The following is a 25,323-nucleotide window of genomic DNA, read 5'->3' on the forward strand; positions in this document are numbered from 1 at the left end:
CTATTTACACATTTCTTAATGTCTATCTTTACGTTTAAAGAGGCCATGTGCCAAATTAAATGCAAAATCTAATCTGTTAAGCAACTGCAATTTTCTGCTTTCGTCAGAATCACAATTACAACAACAAGGAAAAAAAACCAGTGGTTAATAGTAGGCCTAACCAAGACTCATGTTATTACTGCATAATATCTGATCTACTTACCCCTCGCTGCTCACAGAAGATACCACGGCCTGGCAGCACACGTACAAAGCCTGCGCAAAGGCGCTGCATCCACAATCTGCAAGTGGATGCCTACTGTCCACCAGCGTTCAACAGAGAAAGACACTGCACAAATTTTATTTTGTGCTCTTTTTAGAATTTGTTAGTAAATCAGACCCAGCTCAGCTTTGGCCTGAACTTCTTCAAACTTCATCTGATCAGACAGGTTCAAATTATTTGAATGTTTTCTCTTTGAAACGTTAATTTTCAGGAAAAGAATGTTCTCAAGTCTCTGAAACACTATTTTCAAACAATTGTGAAGATTCATTCTCTCAGCACAAGGCTAACTTAAGCATTTCTAGAGATTTTGTTGACAAATGGTTAGCCACTGAAAGCTAACCACTAAGATGTTTGTATATGTTAGTGAACTATTTATGTTACTGTGATAGTTCCAGGATAAAGTACTATTATGAACTGAAATACAATCCTTTTTGTCCACTTTCAACAACCAAGCTGTAATCTCCGATTTGCAGCGTTAACCGCATGCTGTGCCTTTAACTACTTTCTTCGATCAACAACAGCTGAAGCTGCTGACCCAGCATGTGCATCTGACTATTCTTCCACAATTCTTTTCAGCCCATCAAAGATTGCCCTGAAGCATACCAAGAATTTTGCTGCAAAACCAACAGTTTACAGATTTAGCTGACAGCCTCTTAATGAAAGAAGAAGAAAAAAAAAAAAAGGCACTCAAACATGAGGGAAGAGCCAGGACAAGACCAAAACCAGGCATCATGTGTTATGGAAAGGTAGAGGACAGGAGCAATGCCCTCTGTGAAGAGGAGGGCATATGGGGATAGAGAGACATTGGAAAAGCCTTGTAAAGCCAGGTTTGTTGTACCTGCAGTAAAAAGGATGCCAAAAGCACAGGCAGCAACTGCTGGCCCTATGAAGAATCACCCCATTCAGTAACACCTGCTGCTGCATGCACAAGGACCCTGAGTGGTGCTCTCCCGGTATTCAACATCTGCAGTACTGTTAAAGCTGTAACATACCACGGAGTCTTCTGCCTGGCCAGCCTTGTACAACATACACCATACTCAAGCAGGCTCAACTCAATTCTTCTGTTAACATGGGTAATAATAATAGCACACTAAGCAACAAAGCAGTTACTAAGTAAATCAATCAGTTACAAATAAATAAAGCAATGCCAAGTGTGAATTGGAGCATTATTCTGGCCCTGGATTTGTGATTAATGTATTGGTTTTAATTATGATCAAATCACAAAAAACTGCCAACTACCCATCAGCTTGATCCTGCATTTCATTTGGCATATGGTCACGTTAAACATAAAACTAGACCTCAAAAAGCAGTATTGCCATTCAGCATCGTCTAACATTAAATTATTTAAACAGGGATACAGAAAATAGGGAAGTTTCCCTAAGGGGCACTGTATATTAGCTAACACAGTTCTGCAGCAGAGCTGGCTGCATTCTGGCTGATTGGCATATAGGCAGAGAAGCCTGTTACTGTCCACAGAGGTATATCCTCAAGCACTCCTAGACTCTAGAGATTTCTATACTGAATATACCACGAGCCAAGTCAACATCTCATCATCAAAAGTAAAAGGTCCCTGCTCTTTCCTGTCATCTCCTTCCCTTCCCAGCTGCTTCTGGCTGCACACTACCACTGCTTGCCCTGAGCCAGCACTCATTTGATGCAAAGCAAGCTGACTCAGCTCAGCGAAATTACAGAAAAATTACCTCCGGCAAAAAAGTAAATGTTCTTTTGCCAGTGGAGCGAAGTTACTGCTCACATTGTGGTCAGAGCTCATCGCTAGAAGTGGGAGCGAGGAAGGGAGAGTAAGGCCTTCTCCTTTGGGTGTCAGCAAGCAGCCGAGGCAGCCCAGCCCTGCTGCCACACCACACCTGTAGGCAGCAGCGCATGCTGCAGCTTTGACGATCACTCCTCGGACCTTAGGCAGACGATTCCTATTAAAGCATTACCTTAAGTACTTAAATCTGTCTCCTACACATTGCATCATGTTTTTGACTCTGTAGAGGATCTGTTACGTTATTTTTCCAAGTGGAGACTGTTCGTTTAGGGAAAGAAATGAGCAACAAAAATTCAATACTGCCCCAGGCTGGTACGCTGCACAGATTGTGTTACAGTGTTGTAATTTAAGATTTTTGCTCTTAAATAGAGTGAAAAAATGCATTAGCTTATATTTCAGCAAAATATATTTATTATATTAAATTCTTGACTTGAGAGATAAGCACATACAATATCATTACTGGCTATAGGCACTCAGCTATGAACTACAGTTCAGAAGGTGTTAAAGCCCACCACAGCTCAGTTCCTAAATGGCAAGTAATTGCCACATTTGAAACAAAAGCATTGCTTAGTAACACAAGAATCAAAATATTTTCAATATTCAGAATCACAAACATGTCTAATATGACTTCTAAATACACATCTTAATATGTACATGTTGATCTACACATTAAAATAGCACATGTAATTAACAGGATCTAGCAAAGGATTTTTTCTATCACTGACATCTTTCAGAAAAGCTGTTTGTAGAGTATCATGGATATCAGGATACTGTAAAAACACTTCCTCTAAACAGACTCTCTTGCTGTCTTACAGAATGGTGTTACAAAATATCTTTTGGTTACAAAAGGATAAAATTCACAAACTTCAGGGCAGATTTCCTAGACAAAGATGATGGCAAAAAGCAGCAGGGATCGCTTTAATGAGAAAACTGCGGAAGTCTCACCGGCTGGTCTCAGGACAAGTACATCTCATACAAGTATCTCATACACAGGAAAAGCAAACTACTGGAGAAACTGACTTTGTCTGGTGATTATGGACATTAGCAATGAAGTTTTCAGTCTACTTCACCTCTATTAAAACCAAGTAAAAGAAATTAACCTTAACAACAGCTGTCACAACTTCTGTTTCACTCAACTTCACTATTCAATTACAAGAAAGAGGATATACTCCAGTGTTCAGGGAAACACTGTGTCTGTGGTATACTGACAATCAGTTCATTTAGTGGTCTAAACTAATTGCATATCTGTTTCCCTGCCTGTATATCTGGACTAGTGCTTGTTGTTTGTGATTTCTCATGATTTTACAGCCACATAACTAACAGCATTAACACACCCCCCCCTTCTCTTTAGATAAATATCATGTAATGAAGATACACAACATTATGGTACTCTCTAAAGTTCATGTTGCCATTACTAGAGAAAAATCAAAGAAAACACTAGCAGTTTTACAATTTATTAATATGCTGTTCCAAATTTGTGGCAAAAAACTTTTAAGGTAGCTCCACACCAACACATTCACTCTATATAACCAAACACTACAGCTAGATGGAAAAGGCTATCACTTAGGTCCATTTATCGCCCTTCTCTCAGGCCCCCTTGAGGGAAACAATGCATTGTAAGTGTAATATTATAATGGAGATTAGCGGAGATCCTGCAGGGAAATCAAAACCTGTAGGTCCTCCCCCGCTGGAAATGCTACTTTCAATAGTATCAGCACCGTAAGTGCTTCATCATTAGCATAAAACTGGAGTCATTTTCTGTCATCAGGCCTCCTTCTCATGTAAAACAGCAACCCTTGGGTTTCCCAGCGAAAGAAGGTCCCCCACCCCCCACATACTCTCCTCCAGCTGCAAGCAATGCAGGTGCTAACGTATGCAAACACAAGGAAAACTCACTCTGCTGGTTTCTGGCTTTGGTAGCTTCTTCTCCCTCCTCCCTCTGCCTTGGCCTCTGGGTGACTTTGCTCATTCTCGTCGGTGCTGATGGCTTTCACACTTACCTCTCCCTCTGATCCAAGGCTGCATTTCTTCCTATAGTTGACTTTGCAGCTTCTTGAAACTAGGCATGAGAAAAGTAGAGCCTCAGCTTTTCCTCCTCAAGTCTCTTACCTTCTGGCTTTCTCATTCAATGTTGACCACTCCACTTTTTCATTCAAGTGTTAAGGTTTTTTTTTTTTTGAAAGCATCTAATCTGATTGGTTGTAGTCAAGTTTCTAAACTCTGCATTTCATTACCAAACTCATTTCACTCTGTGGTTCGATATTGCCCGGAGTACCACAAACTAAATCGTCAGATGACTTACCCATTAGCATACACCTTCCTCTTCTGAGCAATGCCTTCAGGTGCAGTCGCCCTCTCTCTTTCAAGTGGATATTCCTCATCTTTACCTCTCAGGCACATTCCTCCCGCTCATCTCAGCCTGCCTGCGTACCTTCAACCTGCAGGGAAAGCAAGGCACCATTGTCCACCCACCATCCCCCTGCCCCACAAGGCTGTCCCCTTTGCTCCTACCCCGAGCTGCACAGCTGGTGCCCATTTCCCTTATACTTTGTTTTTAAAAAGCAAGCAGCCAGAGATAGAGGAATTTACTGTCTGCGCACCAGGTGGCTTAGATTGCTCTAAATACTTAAATATTCTGTCTATTCCTCTTGCTGTTGGGACTTTTGGCCTATTCGGACTCCAGGCCTGCAATGACTTACTGACGGGGAGTGCCTAAGTCTTTTGGAAAGCTCTGATATAGCTATGCATACTAGAGGCTATTTAGCTTGTAAAGAGAAAAAAAAAATAGCTAAAGGGCCGTGCTTTTGTATTATTTAACCCCTGTAAAGCACCCTCAGAGCGACGACCAACCTAAACCGCCGAGCACCGGCACGGAGGAGCTTGAGGCAGCATAGGGCTCTGGGGGAAACACGGGGACGAGCTTCTCCCGGTGCCCCTCAGCCTCACCCAATTCCCGCGCCCATCACCAGGGCTGTTTATTTTGTATCATTTCTCCCCTCAGTTTAATTCTTCGGTGAGGAGGGCGGCGGGGCGGCTGCCCCACTGCCGGGGGAGGCGACCGGGCGGGCGGGAGCGGCGTCGCCGACGCCGCTCCCGCCCGCCCGGTCGCCTCCCCCGCCGCCGGAGCAGGGCGGGAGAGCCGCCCTACAAATTGCTTTACAATGCGCTCCCCGTCAGGCAACCCGCCGCCTCGGGGTGGCCGAGACGGCTGCGCTGCCTCCATCTTGTCGGCGGCGGCGGCCGCCCCCGGAGGCCGCGGCCCCGCGGCGTCTGCCCGCCGGTGACGCCGCTTCCCCTCAGCGGGAACAAGATGGCCCCGCCCCGGCCCCTCCAACAAAGCGCCAGCGCTTCGCTTGACGCGGCCCCGCCGAAAAAACCGGCCTTCCCCCACCCCGCCTCGCCGCCCGGCCCGGCCGTCCCCGCCTTCAGCCCCCCCACCCCGCCCCGGTGGCGGCTACCGCCCCCCGCCACGCTCCCCTCCAGCCGCCGCGCTTCCCCGGCAGGCCGCGGCCGCCCGTTCCCCAGGCACAGACCTGCTCCTCCTCCTCCCCCCGCCGGCGCTGCTGGCGGCCGCTCCGGCGGCGGCCCCCTCCGCCGCGGCCTCCCTGCCCGAGCCGGAGCCCGTGAGCCCCAGTGCGCGCTGGCGGGGGAGGTGCATCCTGGGAAAGAGCAGCCCGACATGGGTCCCCGCCTGGCCGCCGCGCAGCCCCCGCCGCCGTGCGCAGCTCCCCTCAGCCGCCCGCCCGCCGCCCGCAGCTGAGCGGGAGGGGAGGGGAGCGGAGCGGAGGCAGGGCAGGGCAGGGGGGCCGGGACGCGGCGGCCTGGAGGGGGCCGCGGCGCTGCCCGCCCCGCATGAGGCAGGGGGGGCCGCTCCCACCCGCCCCGCTCGGTCCCCGCCGCCGCCCTGCGCGCAGGGCCCCAGCGGAGCCCCCGCCGCCCCGGCCCCGCGCCCTGCCCCGATGATGGACAGGAACTACCCGACGACCCCCAGCTTCCCCGACCCCCTGGCCCCGGCCGCCGCGCAGCCCGCCGCCTCCTGGGCCTACGAGCGGGGCGCCAGCAGCCTCAAGCCCAGGTGAGGAGGGTCCGCCGGGGGGCTGCGGCAGGAAAGGCGGGCGTCTGGGCCGGGGCCTGGCCCGCGGGTGGCCGAGGGCGCCCCGGGGGGGGAGGCGGGCGGAGGGCCCCCTCCGGCGGGGCAGGGCAGGGCGGCGGGGGGCGTCCCCGCGGCGCGGCCGGCGGCGAGCGGGGCCCAGCGGCGGCGCGGAGCGGCGGGTGAGGCCGGGCGGGCCGCGGGGCGGGGGGAGCGGGCGGACGGGCCGCGTCCCGCCGGGCCTCCGCGCCTGGGGGCACGGCCGCGGAGCCGGGCGGGCGGTGTGTGTGTGTTTGGCGGGGGGGGGGGCGGCCGGAGCGAGTTCCCCGCCGTCCCCGGGCGCCGGCGGCCCTCGGGGGCGGTGGCGGGGCGGGCGGTCTCCCCACGCAGGGCGCGCCGCCGCCGCTCTCCGCCCCGGAGGCTCGCGTTGTGCTGCGGCGCGGGTTCACGAGTTCACGCGTGTCCGCCCGGCTCCGGGAGGGGAGCGGGGCTCGGCGGCGCGGCGCGGCGGGGGGAGCGCTGCGCTGCCCGCCGGAACAATGCTGCCCGCGGGCGGGCGGCGGGGCCGCGCCGCGCTGGGGCACCGGGCGGCCTCGCCCCGCGGCGGCAGACGGCGGCCCCCGCGCCGGCGGTGGCGGCGAGCGCCGCGCTAGCATCCCGCCCTTTATTTCTCGGCCTCGTTGTTTTTCGCTCTGCCAGGGCTGGTTAACCTCTTTCCTCCAGCGCGCTGCTCTCGGGCGTGCGGAGCCTCCGCTAAGCTAAAACTTGTCTGGAGCGGTTCAGTTCCACGGAGAGTTCTGTAAAGTTCCGGGAAGTGCGGAAAAAATACAGGATATCTTATTGGCTTCGGACTGCTTTCTGGTTGTGTAACTCTGCCGACTGAAACGAGTGTTTTCTAGGTGATGAGGGGGTTTGTGATCGCCTGCCTTTTATGTCTCTAGCTTGATATATCTGCAGTTCCAATCTCGACGACGTTTAAAGGTAAAAGATAGTCTCGGGCTAAAAATATACCGTCAAAATAGGTGTGCCTGTAGATGACTTTGCCTTCGGTCCTGAAAGTGGTCAGGCGTGTATTCTGATCTGTCTGATAAGATTAATAGATTATCAAGTCAGAAGGACTGTTGCAATCATCTAGTCTGACCTCTTCATAATGCAGGCCATAGGACTTCCCCCCCCATCTGTGTTTGAAACTAGAGCTTACATTTTAGAAGGTGTAGTTAAAAATTTACAATGAGGCAAAATTCAGCACAATTCTTGGTAAAGTATACAAGTGGCTGATTTGTATTTTATTTCTTATTTCTGATCTGAAGAGGGCTACCTGTAGTTTCTAGCCACTGAATCTTGCAATAGCGTCATCGTCACTGAAAATCCCATTATAACTCATGTTTTCCTGAGTATGAATTCTTATGAATTTTGATTGATTTATTGTTTTATGTTCTTTTTATTAAGAAAAATAAGTAATCTTTTGAATTTTGTTACTAGGCTTTCTTTTTTCTTTTTTTTTTTAAATGTCTTCGGTTATTTTCTCAGTTTTCTCCTGGATCGCCTCCAATTTATTGTCACCCTTCCTGAATTGTGGACGTTGCATTTTAGAAGCAATTAAGTCAATGTTAAGAAAGAAGATAATAGGACCTCCCTGGGGTGTGAGGTTCTAGAATCCTTGTTTCACAGAGAACTGCAAGGGTGGTTTGTTTTTTTGGCCAAAACCTTGCCCCATGAAGCTATGTTTAGCTGGGCTCTCTGCAGACTTGCCCACATGGCAAAGTAAGGTCTCCTACCGTTCTTCCTAATATTTCTTCCTAATTGTTGAACTGCTTTTGGTCATGTTGCTGTGTTGGTTTCAGTGGAAGTCAGTGATGTGTCCTTTCTCTATTGCTTTCTCCAGTCCTCATCATCTGTTGAGGATCATGCCATCTATTCCATGAGGAAGGTTTGGATTTTCCAGGTCATTTAAGAAGATGTAGTGCAGGAGCAAGAGTGGATCCCTCTGGGGTCTTAGAAGAAATACAACTGCTTGATGATTATTTTGTATATTCAAAACTGGTTTAAAAACTTAATCTTTTTAATAGCTGCTATATGTTGTCTGTTTGGGGAATTCCTTAGTTGAAATGGCATGCAGAACAGTCCCAAGACAAGTACTGTGCAGAAGCTCATTGGATCAATGCCTGCTACTTTTACTAATCAAACTGTTAATCAAAAAAATCAAATTAGTATTAGTGAATCTATTCTTGATATGACAAAATTTATGCTGTTCTTTACGAAGCAATGTCAAGAAGACCTTGCTTTCAGTTCTTGAAAGTTTCGTCTTGAGGCTGTGTAGATGGTGATGAATGATACATTTTAAACCTGTTGACTGAAACGTTTTAACTACTTTTTTTTTTTTTTTTTAACTGTAGCAAGGGCAGGAAAAATACTATGAATCACATTTTGTGCTTGAAGTTCTCCTGTACTGGGTTCTTAGAGTTCACAGCATTTTTAGTAAGAATTAAAATATCCTGTCTTCAGTAAGATTTAAAGATTTGAACCGTGTTGGACGCAATGTTAAATACAGTCTGGGCTTGCATAGGTTTCTGGTTCCTCTATCACTGATAACATTTGTCTTTGTACGGATGGAGCCAGTTGCTGGGGGATCGGGATGTAAGAGTCATGCCTATCGCTGCCAAGGCTTGTGCGAGCTGGAAGCAAATTGTGGAGGTATAGATGTACTGTAAGGGAATATGCTGTCAATGTTCTCAACTTGTGTTACAGATCACATTTTTCAGAATGCTGTTTTTGTTTGTGGTTGACAGGTAGTCATCTAAACAGCTGATGCTGCATTAGCCTGATGTTAAATTAAAAAAAAAAAATGCGTGTCATGTTCATCTGGTACTTGCTTGAAAAGCATTCAGCCTTTAGGTGATATAGATAACAATATTTCATTCAAATTTAATTTCATATTTATGCTGTTGCAGGCTGTGTCGTGGCAGGCTATGTTCCCTTTGTGCAGAGAGCCATGTTCACAGTCTCAGCTCATCAAAGTGATTTCTCCTCCCTACAAGCGTTGCTCCTGTCTTCCTGCACTTAACTTCAGCCATCTGGTTTTTATCCTGCTCCTTATTTCTTGCAGTCACTGTTTTGTCTGTGCAATGGCACTATTCCTATCAACTGAAAGGATATGTGTGGTGAAGTATTATGAGGACATTGCTGCCAGGCCTGCTGTGACATAACTTTTCCCATGGAATAGGAGAAGATAGTGAAATGGGGACAGGAGCTGATGGAAATCACCTGAATCACTGTGTTAACTGAGCAGAGATTGCTCCTGCTGAAGAATGTGCTTGGACAGTGCAGCCACAGCAGCCCTGTAGCCAGGGGCCAAAAGGGGTGGCTCCTGCCCTCTGCGTCCCCTCTACCTCTTACACAGGTTGTCAGCATCTTGAAGGAATTTCTGGTGGTTCTGTGGGCACACTGCCACTTTTGACCTTTTTCTGTAGCTGTTAGAAACCCTTACTTCTGTGCTGAAACTCTTCTTGTGGCACAGTCTAAAGCTAGTCCTGTATTGAATAGCAAATACGTATGTCATGCTTACTTGTTACTTGCTCAAGAAAAACATGGTCTTCAGAAAACAGATGAACGTGTAATAGTTTGAGAGACTGCCATAATTGCTTGGGAAGAGAAATGGAGATAGGTGATAACGGATGAGGTTTCTGGTTGAGTGTATGTCTGACTTGGGGTTACTTCTAGGGTTTCATTCAGAGAAGGATTTTTACTAGGGGAGGGATCTCACTGTTCTTGTTTGGTTTTTACCACAGCTCTAAGACTCAAATCTTCTGCTGTATGTGATTGAATGTCAGTCACAATTATTTCGTTGTTGTTTTACATTTTATGGCAACTGCCGTGGTCTCTGATGTTTCTTTATGTGTGGTAGTCTTTGTCTGTCTCTGCCCTACCCAAACATATGGGGTTTTATATCATTTTATTCAAGATGGTTCTTTACAATAGGTAACACTGGCATTTGATTAGTGCGTCTTGTATTTATAGCAGCTAATCTAAGATAATGAGTTAGTTACAGTGATAGATCATATGCAAAGTTACGTAAGTGGGAAGTTTAAACTTTTATGATAAACAGTTATGATGGGTTTTTTAACTTGCATTTTTGCATAGCTGTCAAACTAATGCTTATTGTAATAACTGTATGATAATTGTGATTTAGTTAAGGCTCAATTTTAAATTCTAATGGCTTTTTGCATAGGTATAGAAACTCTAAAAGTGCAGACTGTGTTTTAGAAAAGCGTAGAACATTTTCTTTCATCAAATGAAATTGTTCTGAGAGGTAGAAACAATGTTTGTTGTTAAACGCATTTCCTGCAAAAAGTTCCCTATGGCGTAGTATTTCAAATGTTGAAAGGTAAAGCTCATAAACTGTGAATACATTTAGAACACTTGCTATTAAAAGAAAAGACACAGAAGGATTAAATAAACTTTATAAACACATAAAAAGGTAGGTCATTATAAACTATGACAAAGTTTGGTAAGATTTTAAATCTAAAACATTTATACACACAAACTACCACACAGGTACTCTATGGTGTAGCACAGATACCTTGCAGGGACTTGCTAGCTTTTGTCCGTCTTTTTTTTTTTTTTTTTTTTTTTTTTTTTTTTTACTTTCTTGTTTTAACCTGCATTCACTACACACTGAAATAACAGCTGTGACAAGGTCAAAGATTGACTGAACAGAGAGGCTGAACACATTCTTGCTGTATGCCCCTCAGCTTTTCACAGATGCAGATGTATGGTCATCTTACAAAGTCTTTGCTGAAGTTTCAAAATAAGCCAGATAGGCTTGTTTGGAATTACATGCCACATACCTGTCTAAGATTTAAAAACAACTTTATATGAGGCATTTTAAGCATTTTATGTCACTTGGATGCAGTGAGAAATGGTGACATAGAGTGGTGTGCAGAAGGAACGAGTTGAAACTTAGTCTGAGGGTGCAGTTACATGAGATGGCTGAACTCACCGCTCAGGCTCACTGCTGCTGAAAGGGGCTCCCTTCCTCCTCCCTTGCGTCGGCTCTGGTGTTTGTGCAACTGCACAGGGAGCTGATCTAATGTTGTTAATCCACGAGAAGACTAACCTGATGGGGACGGTGAATAGCTTTCTCTTGAGTTGGAGAGCTGTGCTGGTGTACCTGTGTTGTCAGACAGGAATCCAGAGGTAGCATCAAGGGACGAGCAGGGAGCAGAGCTGTAAGGAGTGAACTGCAGGGACTCTGCCCTGCGGTCTCGGGTGGCTTTTAGATGGGCTCAGCCTTGCCATGTCACTGTCTTCAGTGAGTGTCCCACCCAAATTGTACTGCCTGGTTCCCCAGCAGGAGCACTTAGTAAGTGTCCCTGTTAGTTGAGCGCTTGAGCTCTTTTGAGATCACCTGGAATGATGTTTCAGATGTGAGCCCTTTCCTGTGGAGCCAGCAGCTTCAACACAGGTTACTGAATAGGTTGTTCTGAAGAAAGGGGTTTTGTATTCTTCCACCTACGCAAAAAGTCTGTCGGTCCCATATGTGTATTTTACCTTTCATCATTACCAACAAAGCTTTAGTTGTAGGTGTTTACCACCAGATAACAACCTTTTCCCTTGGTTTCTTCTGTACTTTTGCCCACCTTTTATTTTTTCTTGGAGATGGTGTTGATTCTGGCATGATGGTGTCATAGGAAGGAGGTTGTTTTTAGAAAAATCTTTGTTCCCGTCAGGAAAAAAGCATCTATGACTGGATTATATTAATTCTAAACAATAATAGAGCTCCTTTTATAGAGTGGGTGTATTTTCCTTGGGTTTTTTTTATTTCTTGTATTTAGTCAAAGCATTCACAACTTTGCATGTCAAAAAGTTATTCTGTACGACAAGTACCTATTCCATACATTAAAAAGCAAAACAAATAAAACCCACCCAAACAAAAAAACAGTTAAAAGGCAGCACATTAATAGTCTCACTTCAGACCTCCCTTAGCAGCCTTAAATGTGGCAAAAATAACTTTGAGCAGCATGCAGGTTCAGCCTTTCCAGCACGGCATTTCTTGCTGTACCATGCAAGTGACAGAGAAAGGAAAATTATTAGAATTTTTAAGCAAAGAGCAATAAAGTGCTCAGAGAGGATGGAGCTCTTACTTATTAAGTACTAGATTTACTTATCTCACTGGACAGATTTCATAGTTTTTGGTTTACTTCTGCTACTCTGACACCTCCTCTTACATGATTACTTCCTTGTTGTTTTACTCTGAACGGACTGGTGGGGATGAATGGACACTTAGAGCATCCTCGGAACCTCGCTGACCATGGGTTACAATAAATAGGGGCAAGGAGCTTTTATTCCTGAATCCCTGCACACTTGGACTTTCTTACTCCAGAACAATTCAGCAAGAACCTACATATGTATAGACAAGCTTTTATTTGCCTGCGTTGCTTTTCTTGTTTTTCATCTTCCTCTACATGCCTACCTCTGTGGCTTGCTTAGGACTTGTATAAGTGTAACCAATTACACTCAGCAGGAAGAAGGCACCCTTAGGCATCCTTATCTTAGAGTAATAGTATTTACATAGGAGGATACTAAGGAATGTTTATTCCGTAATAACCCTATATGAATTATACTTGGGGCTGTCATACATCTAGATTTCATTGGAGATAGCCCTATTTTTCACCTGGCAGTGTTGTGTGAGAAGAGTTCAAGGGCTCTGGCCCTTCATCTAGCGTTTCCAGATGTCTGGCAGCTTGTTCTGAAAGCTTTCGGACATCCAGAACATGCCAGACAAATGGCCACTGTGCCTGCGTGGCATGTGTGCAGTCGGGCTGGTGTTTCGTGGCGATACTGAAGGTACCAGCGTGTGCTGCACGTTGCACTTTTTTCTGACCAGGAAATCCCTTTCAGAAATACGGCAACTTTGTGTTTCATGCCACATCCTGTTTATTCTCTCTCTTCTTCATGTCAAAAATTCCAGTGCTAGACAGTGAATAATCCTTCTATTCCTACGTTCCTCCCGTTTCATTAATGTCTACTGACTCTGCCAAGGATAGGATTTCTAATAGGTTTTTCTTGATGGTGAACATGTGCTCATTTGCTATGCAAAGAGTGATCCTAGAAAACTAACTCCTTAAGACTCTCAGCAGCAGCCATTTGTCAGCTACCTTAGTTGCTGCTGGAACTGGTGACCTGGAGGTTACTGATGCTCAGTGCCACTGAAGAGGGCTGGGATTTTCTTCTTTTGCCCTCCAAAAAACTCCCTTTTGTTATCATCTTTAAATGGGAATACAGTTTTTTCACCAATTAAAGGAATTTTTTAGTTTGTGTGTGTACTGTTTTGATTTCTATTAATACTTGTTTTTGTTTAAACATCTGTCTGAATGTCAGGAAATCTTAAATCAATACCTGGGCCGTATTTAAGGAATTTGTTTTATATAGTGAAGTTTCTCCTATCTCAAATGCCATGTAGCTGTAACTATTTTTCTACAGTTTTGAACTGTGCACATTTTCTAGTTGAAGCATTCACAAGCAACGGGGTTCGTGTGGTATTTTCAGCTAAATAGTAACTGGTGACAATGTGGTAGCCACATTTCTAACCTCTTTGCAAGGTTAGAAATGTAAATTTAAATCTGTTTTAGGATGAAGAGGACACTGATGAAGAGGTGCAAGAGTTAAATTCAAGGACTATGCTAATTTTCCTTATAAAAGTAGGTAGTAACACCCCGTGATGTTTCCTTTAATGTAAAGGACTCTTGCTGCGTTTTACGATGAACTGTGTGTTGTTTGTATGTTAGATCTTTCCTGGGCACGCCTCCTAAACTGGGATAGAAGTGGTGTTAGTCATAGGGATGCCTCTTTATTGAATCTAAAAGAACTCATATGAGGTGCTTAGTCCTTGTAGTGTGTTGTGGGACAGGGAAAACACTGTACTGGACATGTAGGCGTGCTGGAAGACTTAACGAATATTTAATGACCTTGAATTGTAGGCTGTATGGATGACCAAGGATAGTAAGGTTTGTGGTCTAAGATGTAGGCAGTGAGTAGATGCCTCGATTTTGTACAAGTTCTGCGACTGTGAGCCATGAAGCCACTGATCTTCACAGTCCTTCAGTATGTTGCATACCGAGCTCTTAAAAATTTTGACTTCCTGAAACCTCCCTTATTTCGGTACCGAGAGTTTGAAACTTGGCTGCGAGGGCTGACCTCTTCTGTAAATCTGAGTGGGCTAGTGTTTGTGCCTTAGTTGTAGATTAAAGGAGAAGGTATTTCCTGGGTTATGGAACTGTAAAGTGCTTCAAGATTTGGTAATGAAAAGAGGTGTTGCGTAAGATGGCTCTGTCAGTCGATAGGATGTATGTATTTGCACCTCCTACCTCTTCTGCGATGAATATCTCAACTTCAGCATCATCTTTTCCATATAATTGGAAAATAGAAGGCTTACTGAGAAATGGGATATCCAAGTATTCCTATAGTATCCCAAAGGTAATACTCAAGCTTGCCACAAAATACGGCACTGTAATAACTGGGAGGATAAGGGTTGAGAAGCATTTCGATAGCTGAAATGAATTGTATTTTTAATAAGGCACTGATGTGACTAGGCCACATCTTGAGATAATGCTCTGCGGATTTTTATATTTTGAAATAAAATCTTATTATTAAAAGTAATGACATCTTTTTGTGTGTATCTTGGCCAACCGTAATAGAGGATCATGCTGTGTGCTGAACCATTAATGCCGTGATGATCTTGAGAAGCTTTTTGAATATCTCCAGGTACACTTATGACAACAGAATAGCATCACAATTTGGAGAAAAAGTGCTCGATTACTGTCTGTTACAAAAATCTTTGAAATTGTGAGTAAAGCTCTGTAGGAGAGAAATATTACTAATGAAAAAAAATCACATGTAGAGAAAAGGTAAGAGAAGAGGATAAATAAATGTAGTGACGAAATAATCCAGTGCCGCCAAAGGTGAGAAAAGAACATTGCAGTTCTTTCCACGGTGTAAGCTACACAGACCATAATGGATACTTGTTTTTCTGCAAGGAGCAATAGAGCAGAAGCTGTCAGGGAAGATGTGTGAACCCCCAAAACATTGCTTGACAAACAAGTGGCTTTAAATTATTTCTCATGCTGCATTATAATATAAATTGGGGGGTGAAGGTGGGCATATCGGTGTCTGTTTAGATGTGGGGAGTGGTGATACTGAGTTAATGAGGAATCAAAGTTAGGCTTCAATATTCAGAGCAGGAACACTGAAAGCTTCACTCCAGACATTGAAATGTTAGAAAGTGCATCAGGAGCTCAAAACTGGTGTTGTTATAGAATAGTTTGGGCAGGCTGTGGCCCCCTTACAGTAGGAAAGTGGGGGGCGAGTAGGTAAGCTTTAAAGAGCTTCTTAACTAGTACAGCACTCTATGGTCAGTTTTATTTGCAATGTTCAGATCTAAACATGGTTGGTATTTTTTCCTGTGGGATGTTTTGTGTAATTGAATGAATTCCTTGAAAATTCCTGATAGGACACAGAGGGGTTTCCGCCAGAAACTTGCCTTGGTGCTGCCAGCCCCGCTGCCCTGCGGGATAATGGCCAGAGGGACTGCGGTGGTGTGGGGGTGCCGCGGCCAGGCAGTCACCCCCAGTCCTGCAGCCCTACTCCTGGGCACGCGATGGGGAGCCTGAAAGCCCTGGGTGCTCCCCCGGCTTCTGGGTTCCTGCTAGCAGGCTGGGAGCTTTGGAGTTTCTCATTAAAGAAATTTGAAGTAGCTCATATTTAGAATTATAATTCTAAATTTAAAATACCTTTACCCTTTTTTGCCTTTCATAGTGTATCTGATTTTTGTAAGCTGCAGAATTTCTTTTAGAAGGTTGATTTGGCCAGGCTACTGAGAGTTTTAGTTAAAGCCAAGAGGAGCGGTAGCGGTATTTGCCAAAAAGACGACTGACTTTTTGTTATATGTACTGCATTTCAACCGTAGCTAACCTCAGCAAAAAGATAATTTACATTGTATACCTTAAAAAATAAGAATGAAGTAGTTTGTCCAGTCCTTCCATAGTAACTGAAGTCTATAAATAGCTCATTTCTATCCGAGTATTAGTTTTCACATACATAGTTTCAAGATGTAGTTAACTGATTTTTATGAAAATGGAATTATAATTGTCTTTGTTACTAAGAACTCCACAGGTTACTTAATCAGACAAGCCAGCACTTGCACTCAGGTATTGAAGTACCAGTAAGACTATTTTGGCTTTCCTGAAGCTGTTTTGGGTTTTTTATTTTGAAAAGTATCAAGCATAAAGAGTTCAGACACATTAACATGGGAATAAAAGGGACGTGGACCTTTTTTGCCATAAGATCTTTTTGTTCTCTTAAGATATGACATGTATTCAGGTAAAGAATCACAGGAACAGCATGAACTTTTGCTCATTCGGGCAGTTCCCTACATATAATTTTCTACCTCAGAATCTTTCTTAGAAGCTCCTATCTCAGCTTCTAGAAAGCAAGGAAGTAATGAGTGTTTCCTTTTGCAAGTACCTCAAGGCAGTCTTCATTCCACGTCGTGGTGGTCTCAGCCATGCACTTGGTGGCTTTGCATATGGATTGAAGTGGGAAATTAACATTATAACCTCATCTTTAATGAAAGAGTAAAGGGTGATTGCCTCTGGTATGTTGCAATTTGATATATTCTACATTGAATATGGAGTTGTAAGTACATTAAAAGGGAACAATGTGACATAACCAACAGACAGCTGAGGTTGTCAATAAAATACTACTCTTCTGTGTTTTACTGAAGTACCATAGTACTGGAGTCTGATTCTGTGTTTTCCATCTTTCTAAAAGTCATCTTCTGTCTTCAAGAATAATACTATTGGATAGTTCATAATCCTTTAAAATATTGACATCTATTTATTTTTTACATGATAATTCAAAACCAAGCCAGGCAAATGCTAAAGACGCGTGCTGTTCCCAAAGGAACGCTCTACGTACCTTTTAAGGTGTATTAACTTTGAGATGCCTTTCTTCTAATTTCTCAGGGGTGGACTTTATTTTTCAAATAGCAGATTATTTTTTCTTTTGTCTTGTGGATACTATAACTGTTCTAGACTGTTAAATATTCTTTCTCTTTGCGCAGATGTTGGTTGAATCTTCAAATGTTAAGGATTGTCTTGTCTTGTATCGTCTTAAGAGAGGATCGGGAGAATTAAATGCAGGTAGTAGGCTAGTTGCCATTTTTTTCCTGAACCTGCCAACATTTGCAAGCTTTGAACCAACTTTATTCTTGCAGTGTCGTCTTTCTTTTCAGTATGTCTGCATCTGGGAAATACAGGTGAAAAATCACACATTGTATACACTTCTAAAAAAATATTTTGCATTGAAATGAGTCTTTGGGCTGAGCAGGAGTTTGTTTTCCTTTGTCTTCTATTGGAATTAATTTCTGAAACATTTTCTGTTGTCTGTATGGGCTTGCTTTTAAACTTCCAGAAGTGCATTGGCCTGTCCGTTGGACAGGAGTGATTTGATGTTATTAACAGTATTAAACTCATTTAAGTAGCAACTTACTTTCTAGGCAAATCCCTCTGTCCTTTATGATTCTGCTTTCTTAGTCATCACTTTTTTAAAATACAAAATCAAACCCATTTTTAGATTAAATATATCCTACAACATTGCTTTTAAATTTTAATTTTATCTGAGCTGCAGATAGATGAATCCTAGATGCTGAGTTACATTCTAGTCAGACTGTAGCAAACGGTGGTGAACTCCATTGCAGTTAAAACGGGCAGCTGAAGCATGTTAGTTAAAAGGCCATTTACCCTCCATTTTATCTGTATTAAATTCAAGTAGTGTTTCTAAGTAGTACTCTTCCATTCTGTCTCCATGTGATGCTGTGAATAAAGGCAAAATTAACAAAGCTAAATATTTAAGCAAAATATTAAATATTGTATCTAATATTAAAACAATTCTAAGTATGAACCTGCCAGCAGATAATGCAAGCTGGAACTGTATTTTACGTGTTTAAAATCAAATATAGTGGAGAAAAAGAGATGTAAGCTGCATATCAGTTTATGTATCTTATATTTAGAACAGTATTTTTAATATTTAGAAATGTGTTTGTCATTTTCGTGGTGTTTGGATCTTAAGCAGCTTTGCTTTCAGCCTGTGACTGGAACTTGCTATTGCATAGCTAAGGAGATGGTTGAAGAAAGACTCCTTTGCCAAGTATCTGAGCTTTGGGGTAGAGGGGGAAATTTGAGTAATACTTCCCCTATTTCGCATATATCTCAAGTCAGAGAAAAGGCAAAGTGTGAGTATTAAGGTATATCCTTGTCAGTATGAGGCTGTCACTGTTTTTTTATCTCCTTTTTGGTGATTTAATTAGAAGTGGACCATATGCAGAGTCATCTCCCTGCAGGAGTCGGGAAACTCCTCTTGTTTTCCGTAATGTCGAACAGGCTACCCAAAGATGAAAACAAATTGTTTCTCTCGTCTACCTCAAATCTGATCACTTGGATGGTGCGTGCTGGGTTGTTGCCTTTCGTTTTGTTGGGTTTGGTTGTTCTGGAGCTCAGACGTGTTAGCCTGCGCAGGAGCCCGAGGTTGGGGCATTGAGGCTTCCTCTCTCGGGGCGGCGGGAGCACGGGACTCCAGTTCTCCTGCAGCTACTTGTCTCGTAGGCGTCCAGTTTCACTTTGAGCGCAGCCTGCACCGTTTGAATACTTTGAAAATGCTCTGTGATTTAATGTGTTTTTTTAGCAACTTTCCTTTATATCAGAGGCAGAAGTTACAAGTGCCTGAGAACAAAAGAACAAGGTGTTGCACCCAGGAGTATCCTTTGCTGCTTAAAAAATCTAGGTCTGTTTTTCATGTAAGCATTATATGTTTCCCTAGAGCTTAAATGATTGCTGTTACTGAACTTAAAAAAAAAAAAAAATCTTGAAAATTGCTAAGCTTTAATGAAAATTGATCTAGAAAATAAAGCAGAAAGGTGAAAATGCCCTCTTTCCATGTAACGATACTTTTTGTATCAAGTAAACTAAGATACTTGTTTAAGGTGTTTTTGTTTCTGTAGTTCATTTTGTATGGATGCCTAGGAGAGCAAGGTTATGTGAAGAAAATGAGAGAATTAAACATAAAGGCTTACCTGTATGTCCAGTGCTTATTGCAACTAAATTTTGTTTCCTTGTAAAAGTGATCCTTCCATCTGAGTTTGAAATTAAGAAATGCCATCTATCACTTGCATAAAGCACAAACCAGATAATTGTGTTGGCGAGGTGAGGAGGGTGGTGAGTGCAATGTTATGCAATAACCTTTTGCAGTTGGAGACCTAAATTCAGATGAAACTATTAGATTGAAGAATGCTGTGGAAATAAATTACTATAAGAATAGCAATATAAACAGATTTGTGAAGAGTTAATTCAGGAAGGACTTAATATGGGCTAACAAAAAGGAGTTGTAAACCAAGGTTGAGGTATCTTAGTGACAATTAAGTGCAAAGAATATACATTTTCTTCCAGAAATTTTACTGGAGAGGTAATAATCTTCTATTAGCCCAGCTGGTGGAGCTGAAAAAAAGATTAATATTTGAGTTGTTTCACTTTCATTGTCATAAGGATTTTTTGATTGCATCATTACAGCAATGACAAATAATGATGGCTCTTCATAGGACATCTCTAAAAGGACACTTAAATACTATATTAAAATTGAATTAACTTTTTCAATGAGAAATACTTCAGGGGGAACTATTTTCCAAATTTCTATGTCAGATTTGTATTACTTTCTAGCAGTAATCACTCCATTGTGCAGTTAACTATACCAGTAGAAGTGAAAAATCACTGTGGTGTATCAGTGATAAGGGGGAGGTGTTTTTGGAACACTATATAGCAACTAATGATAACAAATAACAAGGTACCAAGTAATGTGAATGTGTCTTCAGTAACTAATCTGCCATTTCAGTACAAGTGAGGACCCATGTGGAATTTTAACAAACTTGGAAACCTGACTACAAAAGGCTAGATAGCCATAATGTTATTTGCCACACTTAATGTGTTTTTGATATGTGAATTACATGCTGTGTAAGTTTGTCTGTTTAAAAGCTAAATTTTATAAAAAGAAACCCTAAGGCAGTAATCTTCTTTCAGGTTGCTGTGCTTGTGTTTAGGATAAGCTTATGTAAACTGCAGGCATATATGCAGGGGGTTTTTGAGATAAGAATCTACATTCCAGCAACCAGTAATTATACAATAAACAATTAACTGTTCTAATAAATACAATGTTTTTATTGAAAGACAGATTCATTTTTGAGGTTGCGGTTGCATTAAGTATGACCTGGGAGTTGGTATTAAAAAAAAAAAAAAAAAAGAAGTCGTCATATACTTTGAGTATTCTTATGATGCGCATAATTACTAGAATTTTGAGATTCTAGTAATTAACAAGGTTTTTGAGATATTAACTCTAGAGGTTATTTTGTATCCCATTGTTAATTCCAGCATCCTCCACGTTACAAAGTCTTTGTCTAAGTTTCTTTTACAAGTTGCTTTTATCATTCAAAGCATTCTGCCTCACATCTACAAGCTTGTGTTTTAGGCTCTCTTGTTGTTTTTGCATATACTGTACGCTTCCTTTGCAAAAAAACATGTTTATTGCAAGGGAGTGAAGAGGGGGAAGTGAATCACAATCTTCACCAAACAACCAGAATAAGTAGAACTTTCAAAATTAAAAAAAAAAAAGGAGCAAATTTCAATTTCCCAAATTTTCAGGTGGTTAATTTAAAGTTCATCCAGTTTTGCTCATGAGCTTCTGCTGTGGCAATGTAAGAGGAGGAATGATGCAGTATCACTTGATGTAATCTGTACTGGTTTTTGTGGGTCTCGCCTCATCTGGAAGGATGTTTGCTGCAACTACGATGCCAAACGTGCCTCTCCGCCTGAAAATACCTGAAACGGGAAAAGGAAGGTGTTCCGCTGTATGAGTGACGTGTAGTATGACTTCATAGTTTGCCTTTTAAACGTATGTGAAAGCAAAGTCAGCATCACATACTTTTATGGAGGTAAATGCTTTACAAAAACTTGAAAGTAAAAGTAAGTAAAACCTATTACACATGGAAAGTTTTCCCAAGATCAGCATTTGTCGGTGAAGATAATTCTGGCTAGCAATGCACGTGCTACCGTGATTCAGTTTAGAAATGTGTTTTCTGATGTAGCACATTTTTATTTTTAAAAAAAATCTGAAGAAAACATGATGTATCCTAAGCTTTATGTTTTTTCTAGCTATGCAACTTTGTTCAAAAAAACCAAACCGCCTTAACTTTAAAATTTGTCTTGTAAAAATATTTGCATTTAAATGGGCTTATTGCATGTGTAATGTTTTATGTGCAGAACACTATTGTAATTTTTTTGGTCTGGAAATACTAAAATTTTTTAATGCCGTAAATCAAAAAATAACCTACAGTGTCATGCAATCGTGCCTGCCAATTGTCCATTGTAATGATGCAAATCATTAGATTGCAGTCAGCATATAATAGAAACCAGTTGCTGATACAGTGTTGAACTGCGCAAAGATCTATCCTCTACAACATAAGCACATCCATGTGCTGACTCTGAATTGAGGTTTGGCTATTCTTTAAAATGTAATTATTGCTGTGAAAGGTGTTAAAGTGCTAGACAGTGAGTGCAACTGAGAAAACCAGTGGCTGAGGTTCTTTGGTTTTTTTCAAAGGATTTCAGTTCATTCTTTACGCTTGTGCCTTGGTCTGGCATGCTGACTATAGGAGCATTGCTATGCTATAAGCAGCTGAAATGGAAAATATATCCCGTTAGTGCATCTCGGGTATAGTAGTTAATCTAGCAGTCTAAAACATTGTGTCCCTTACAGACAGGCTCTTGCTAGTTCTTAATGTGTGGAGGTCACAGTGCTCTTACAGGCTCATCACATTCACTGCCTCCTCTTGTCGTCTTACTGAAAATGAAGCAAATCCAGCAGTGTTGCCAATTTTTATACTATTTGTTGACTTCTCTAAAAGTTTCCCATGATGTCATGATTCCTGGCATAAAGTGTTCAATTTTTCCCTTATGCAGAGTGACTGCCCCCTCATCCCAGGGGATGGAAGAGGGTAAGGGAAGTCTCCCTTACAGCAGTCAGCAGGGAGGGTTGTGGGTTTTGCTGTTTGGGGGTTTTTGGCATCTATTTACAATTGAATTTTGAACTTAAAGCAATCTCGCATGTACACTGGAATAAGTAGTAGCTAGGTAGCTACTGAATGTCCTAAAACGTCCTATAAACTGAACATCCAGTAGGCGAGAAGAAGATAAATGGTTACTCGGTCATGCTGGCTTTCGTTTTTGCTATTTGACAGGTGCTGTACAGAGCTGAATCTGTGGAAGCTTGAAAGCTTTGGGATTTTGTTTTGCTTCCCCCTCCTTTTTCTGCTTTATAAGTTGGAAATCATTAACACTTTTGACAGGTTCCTAATGTTGATTGATGTTTAGATCACATTTCTTTATTTTCTGCATTATTGCTTTTGCATGGGCCCAGACACTGTACATTTTCAGTTTGTTTCCATTAAGCCTGATTAAAACATCATGTTAATTTAGACGACTCATTTCAAAACATTAAATAAAAACTGTGGATCATTAACTTATATTTAATGCTAGGAGGTCTGAAGGCTGAGATGTGTCACTTGCTAGTGCTCTCACTGTCAATTTTGTTAGAATTGTACCAAAATTAACAAAATCTTTTAAAAAAACCCTACTGCTCCCGCAGCTTTGTAGACATTCCAGCCTTTGTATTAAATGTGGTCCTGTAAGTTTTAATGGAATCAGAAAATGAAACAAAGTGGGCATGCGTTTGTAGTCATCTGCTTTGCAGATTTTTACATCAGTAAATGATTACAAAAAGTGTCCATCCAGTGTTTCTTACAGTTGAACTAGGAAGACCTCTGTCTTTCTGACCTAGTCTTTTGTAGACTTTTCCGTGATCAACTTTGATTTTTGTAAGGGTTTTTTTTTCCCCCTTTGGCTCATTAGGTTTGCAGTACTTTTTTTAACTGCTTCACATTTTTAGGGATGTCCTAGCACAACCACATCTGTCAGACCTTGGGCTTGTGTTCTTTTTTATTTCTGCAACTTCTTGGCTTGTGGTTGGGATTTCGTAGTGGTACTTTGTTTCTATACCTGTATATTTTTGTTAATAATGTGTAATTTTTTCCTTAGCTTAAGCTATGGAGGAGGACATTCATCACATTCAGAAACAGATCTTCACAGACAGACATACACAGCTTCTCATCAGCTTCCTGGATACTCTACAACACACCATCCTACTGGTAACTGTCCATATCATGAGGTTACAGCTTAAATACCTAAAGAAGAAGAAGAAAAAAAACCCTGTTACATAATTTTGATTCAAGTTGATGAATTTTATAATCAGAGGGAGTTCGTCATGCAGGTGGTAGCAAGTGGTATTAGAAAAGCTGAGTTTGTAGTAGAAAGTTAACAATCAGTTGTTAGCTTTTATCAAAATGTTAGTAGAAAGGAAAATATAAGAGGGGGGTTATGCTCAATAACTTCTGTTGGTTCTTAAAGAAACTGCATTTATTCTTTAAAATACAGCTTTTCAGGATTTGGCCTATGCATAAGGGCCGAATGTTAAGTATGCCTCAAAGCCAGCTGCAGAAATTGTGCCAATTCTTTTAGACTAAAACAAATAGCAAAACTAATGGAAGTTTGAGCACACTGTTCAAGTACTTACATCTGCAAACTAAGACATAGTGCTGGGGGAAAGTTAAAATTTACTTTAAATATATTAGCAGGTTAGGCAATGTTACGTCTTCATCAGGATCTGTCTGTGATCCTGATGATATCCTGTCTCCATGTCAGGAGAAGACGGGGCTTGACCTCTTCACGCTTGCTTTGCAACCCAGTTTCTAAGGAAAGGTATTTGAGCTCGTGTGCTGGCTGGAATCTGCAGTCTCTTGGCCAGGTCCTCAATCAGGATGATGAAGGGTCAGAACTGCAGAGAACATTTCAGGGTGCAGACCGTGCAGTCTTGACATAATCTTGGTTACTCAAAACTCTGGATGTCTCCACTGCTTCCCATCGAGCCCCCTGCCATTGAAAGGTGTGAGCAACAGGGAATGCACAGAGGTGTTTGTTGAAACAGGAAACCAAAACCCTGTTTCTTGTGCCAGTCCTACAGAGAAGTCCAAACTGCTACAAGCTGCCCAAAGGGGGAGAAGGTTGATACAGGGAAGTTGAACGCATTTCAGAAGGAATTCTGAATGTTTAAACAGTTCATGTAAAAAGTGGAACAGTGACTTCAGATGAAGGGAGAATTTTATTGCTTGACCTAAATATTGTTTTTAAGCATCGTTTGACATACAGTTAATAATAGGTTTTTAAATGTATACTCAAGTTCCACTTTAAAGTTACAACATTGTAAAACAGTTAAACACTGAAAAATCGATGTACTTCAGTAATATTTCTGAAGTTTCATACGTTATTTTTAGTGAATTATGAATGTGTATTCTTGTTATTTGACTGAGCTTCTTATAAATTCATCTGAACTGTCTGTTTGTTCTGTTTCATTTCCTTCCACCCTCATCTAGGTCTTTCAGGAATATTTGATACCAGTATGCACAGTGCTGGAAGTAACACTAAGGAAACTTCTTCAGTTATGAATTTTCTCTCTGCTATTGAGTCTCGTACCGCTCAGGCAGTCTCTTCAGGATCTACCCTTTTACCACAATTCAGGGCTCCTTCCTGGCAGACAGGTGAAAAATTTCTCTTGAAATAAAATTTTGTCATGATTATATTGAATGTTTGGGAGAACTTGAAACAAAAATATCCTGAGTAGCTGAAAAGGCTACACGTCTTCTACCTCTTTTCTGTCTTGGTATTTAAAAATCTCAAAATCAATTAAATCGTATTAGCAGAAGAATTAGATTAGAAGAAGAATTATATGAGCAAAAGTTCTAATTGTTTGGAAGGAATTTAGATGTATAGGATATTATTTTGTCTAATGAGTCAAATTTATTCTCCAAGTTTGTTTAGAATTAGTCTCACTAATACCATAAGCATATTCAGGTACCTATACACCCTAGCAGATCTTTCATTCTCAAACTCTGTTCCGTGTCATAGTTCTTCTTCTGTGGTATTACTACTAAAACTCTGTGGATACCTTCAGCCCCTTTGTACACAGAAGTAAGGAGCAAGATGTTCTCAAAAA

At 42.1% G+C, this 25,323-nt stretch overlaps 1 protein-coding gene across 1 annotated transcript in view; it reads left to right on the forward strand.

Moving 5' to 3' along the window:
* Positions 1–6,050: 6,050 nt before the first annotated feature.
* QSER1 (glutamine and serine rich 1) overlaps positions 6,051–25,323 on the forward strand; it is a 44,595-nt gene continuing 25,322 nt past the window's right edge. Inside the window, exons 1-3 of the mRNA XM_075712110.1 lie at positions 6,051–6,105; positions 23,313–23,422; positions 24,704–24,868. Coding sequence (XP_075568225.1) covers positions 24,730–24,868 — 139 coding nt within the window. The 5' untranslated portion in view covers positions 6,051–6,105; positions 23,313–23,422; positions 24,704–24,729. The remainder of the gene's footprint in view (positions 6,106–23,312; positions 23,423–24,703; positions 24,869–25,323) is intronic.

Source organism: Pelecanus crispus, chromosome 6 (genome assembly GCF_030463565.1).
Source record: "Pelecanus crispus isolate bPelCri1 chromosome 6, bPelCri1.pri, whole genome shotgun sequence".
Taxonomy (NCBI): Eukaryota; Metazoa; Chordata; class Aves; order Pelecaniformes; family Pelecanidae; genus Pelecanus; species Pelecanus crispus.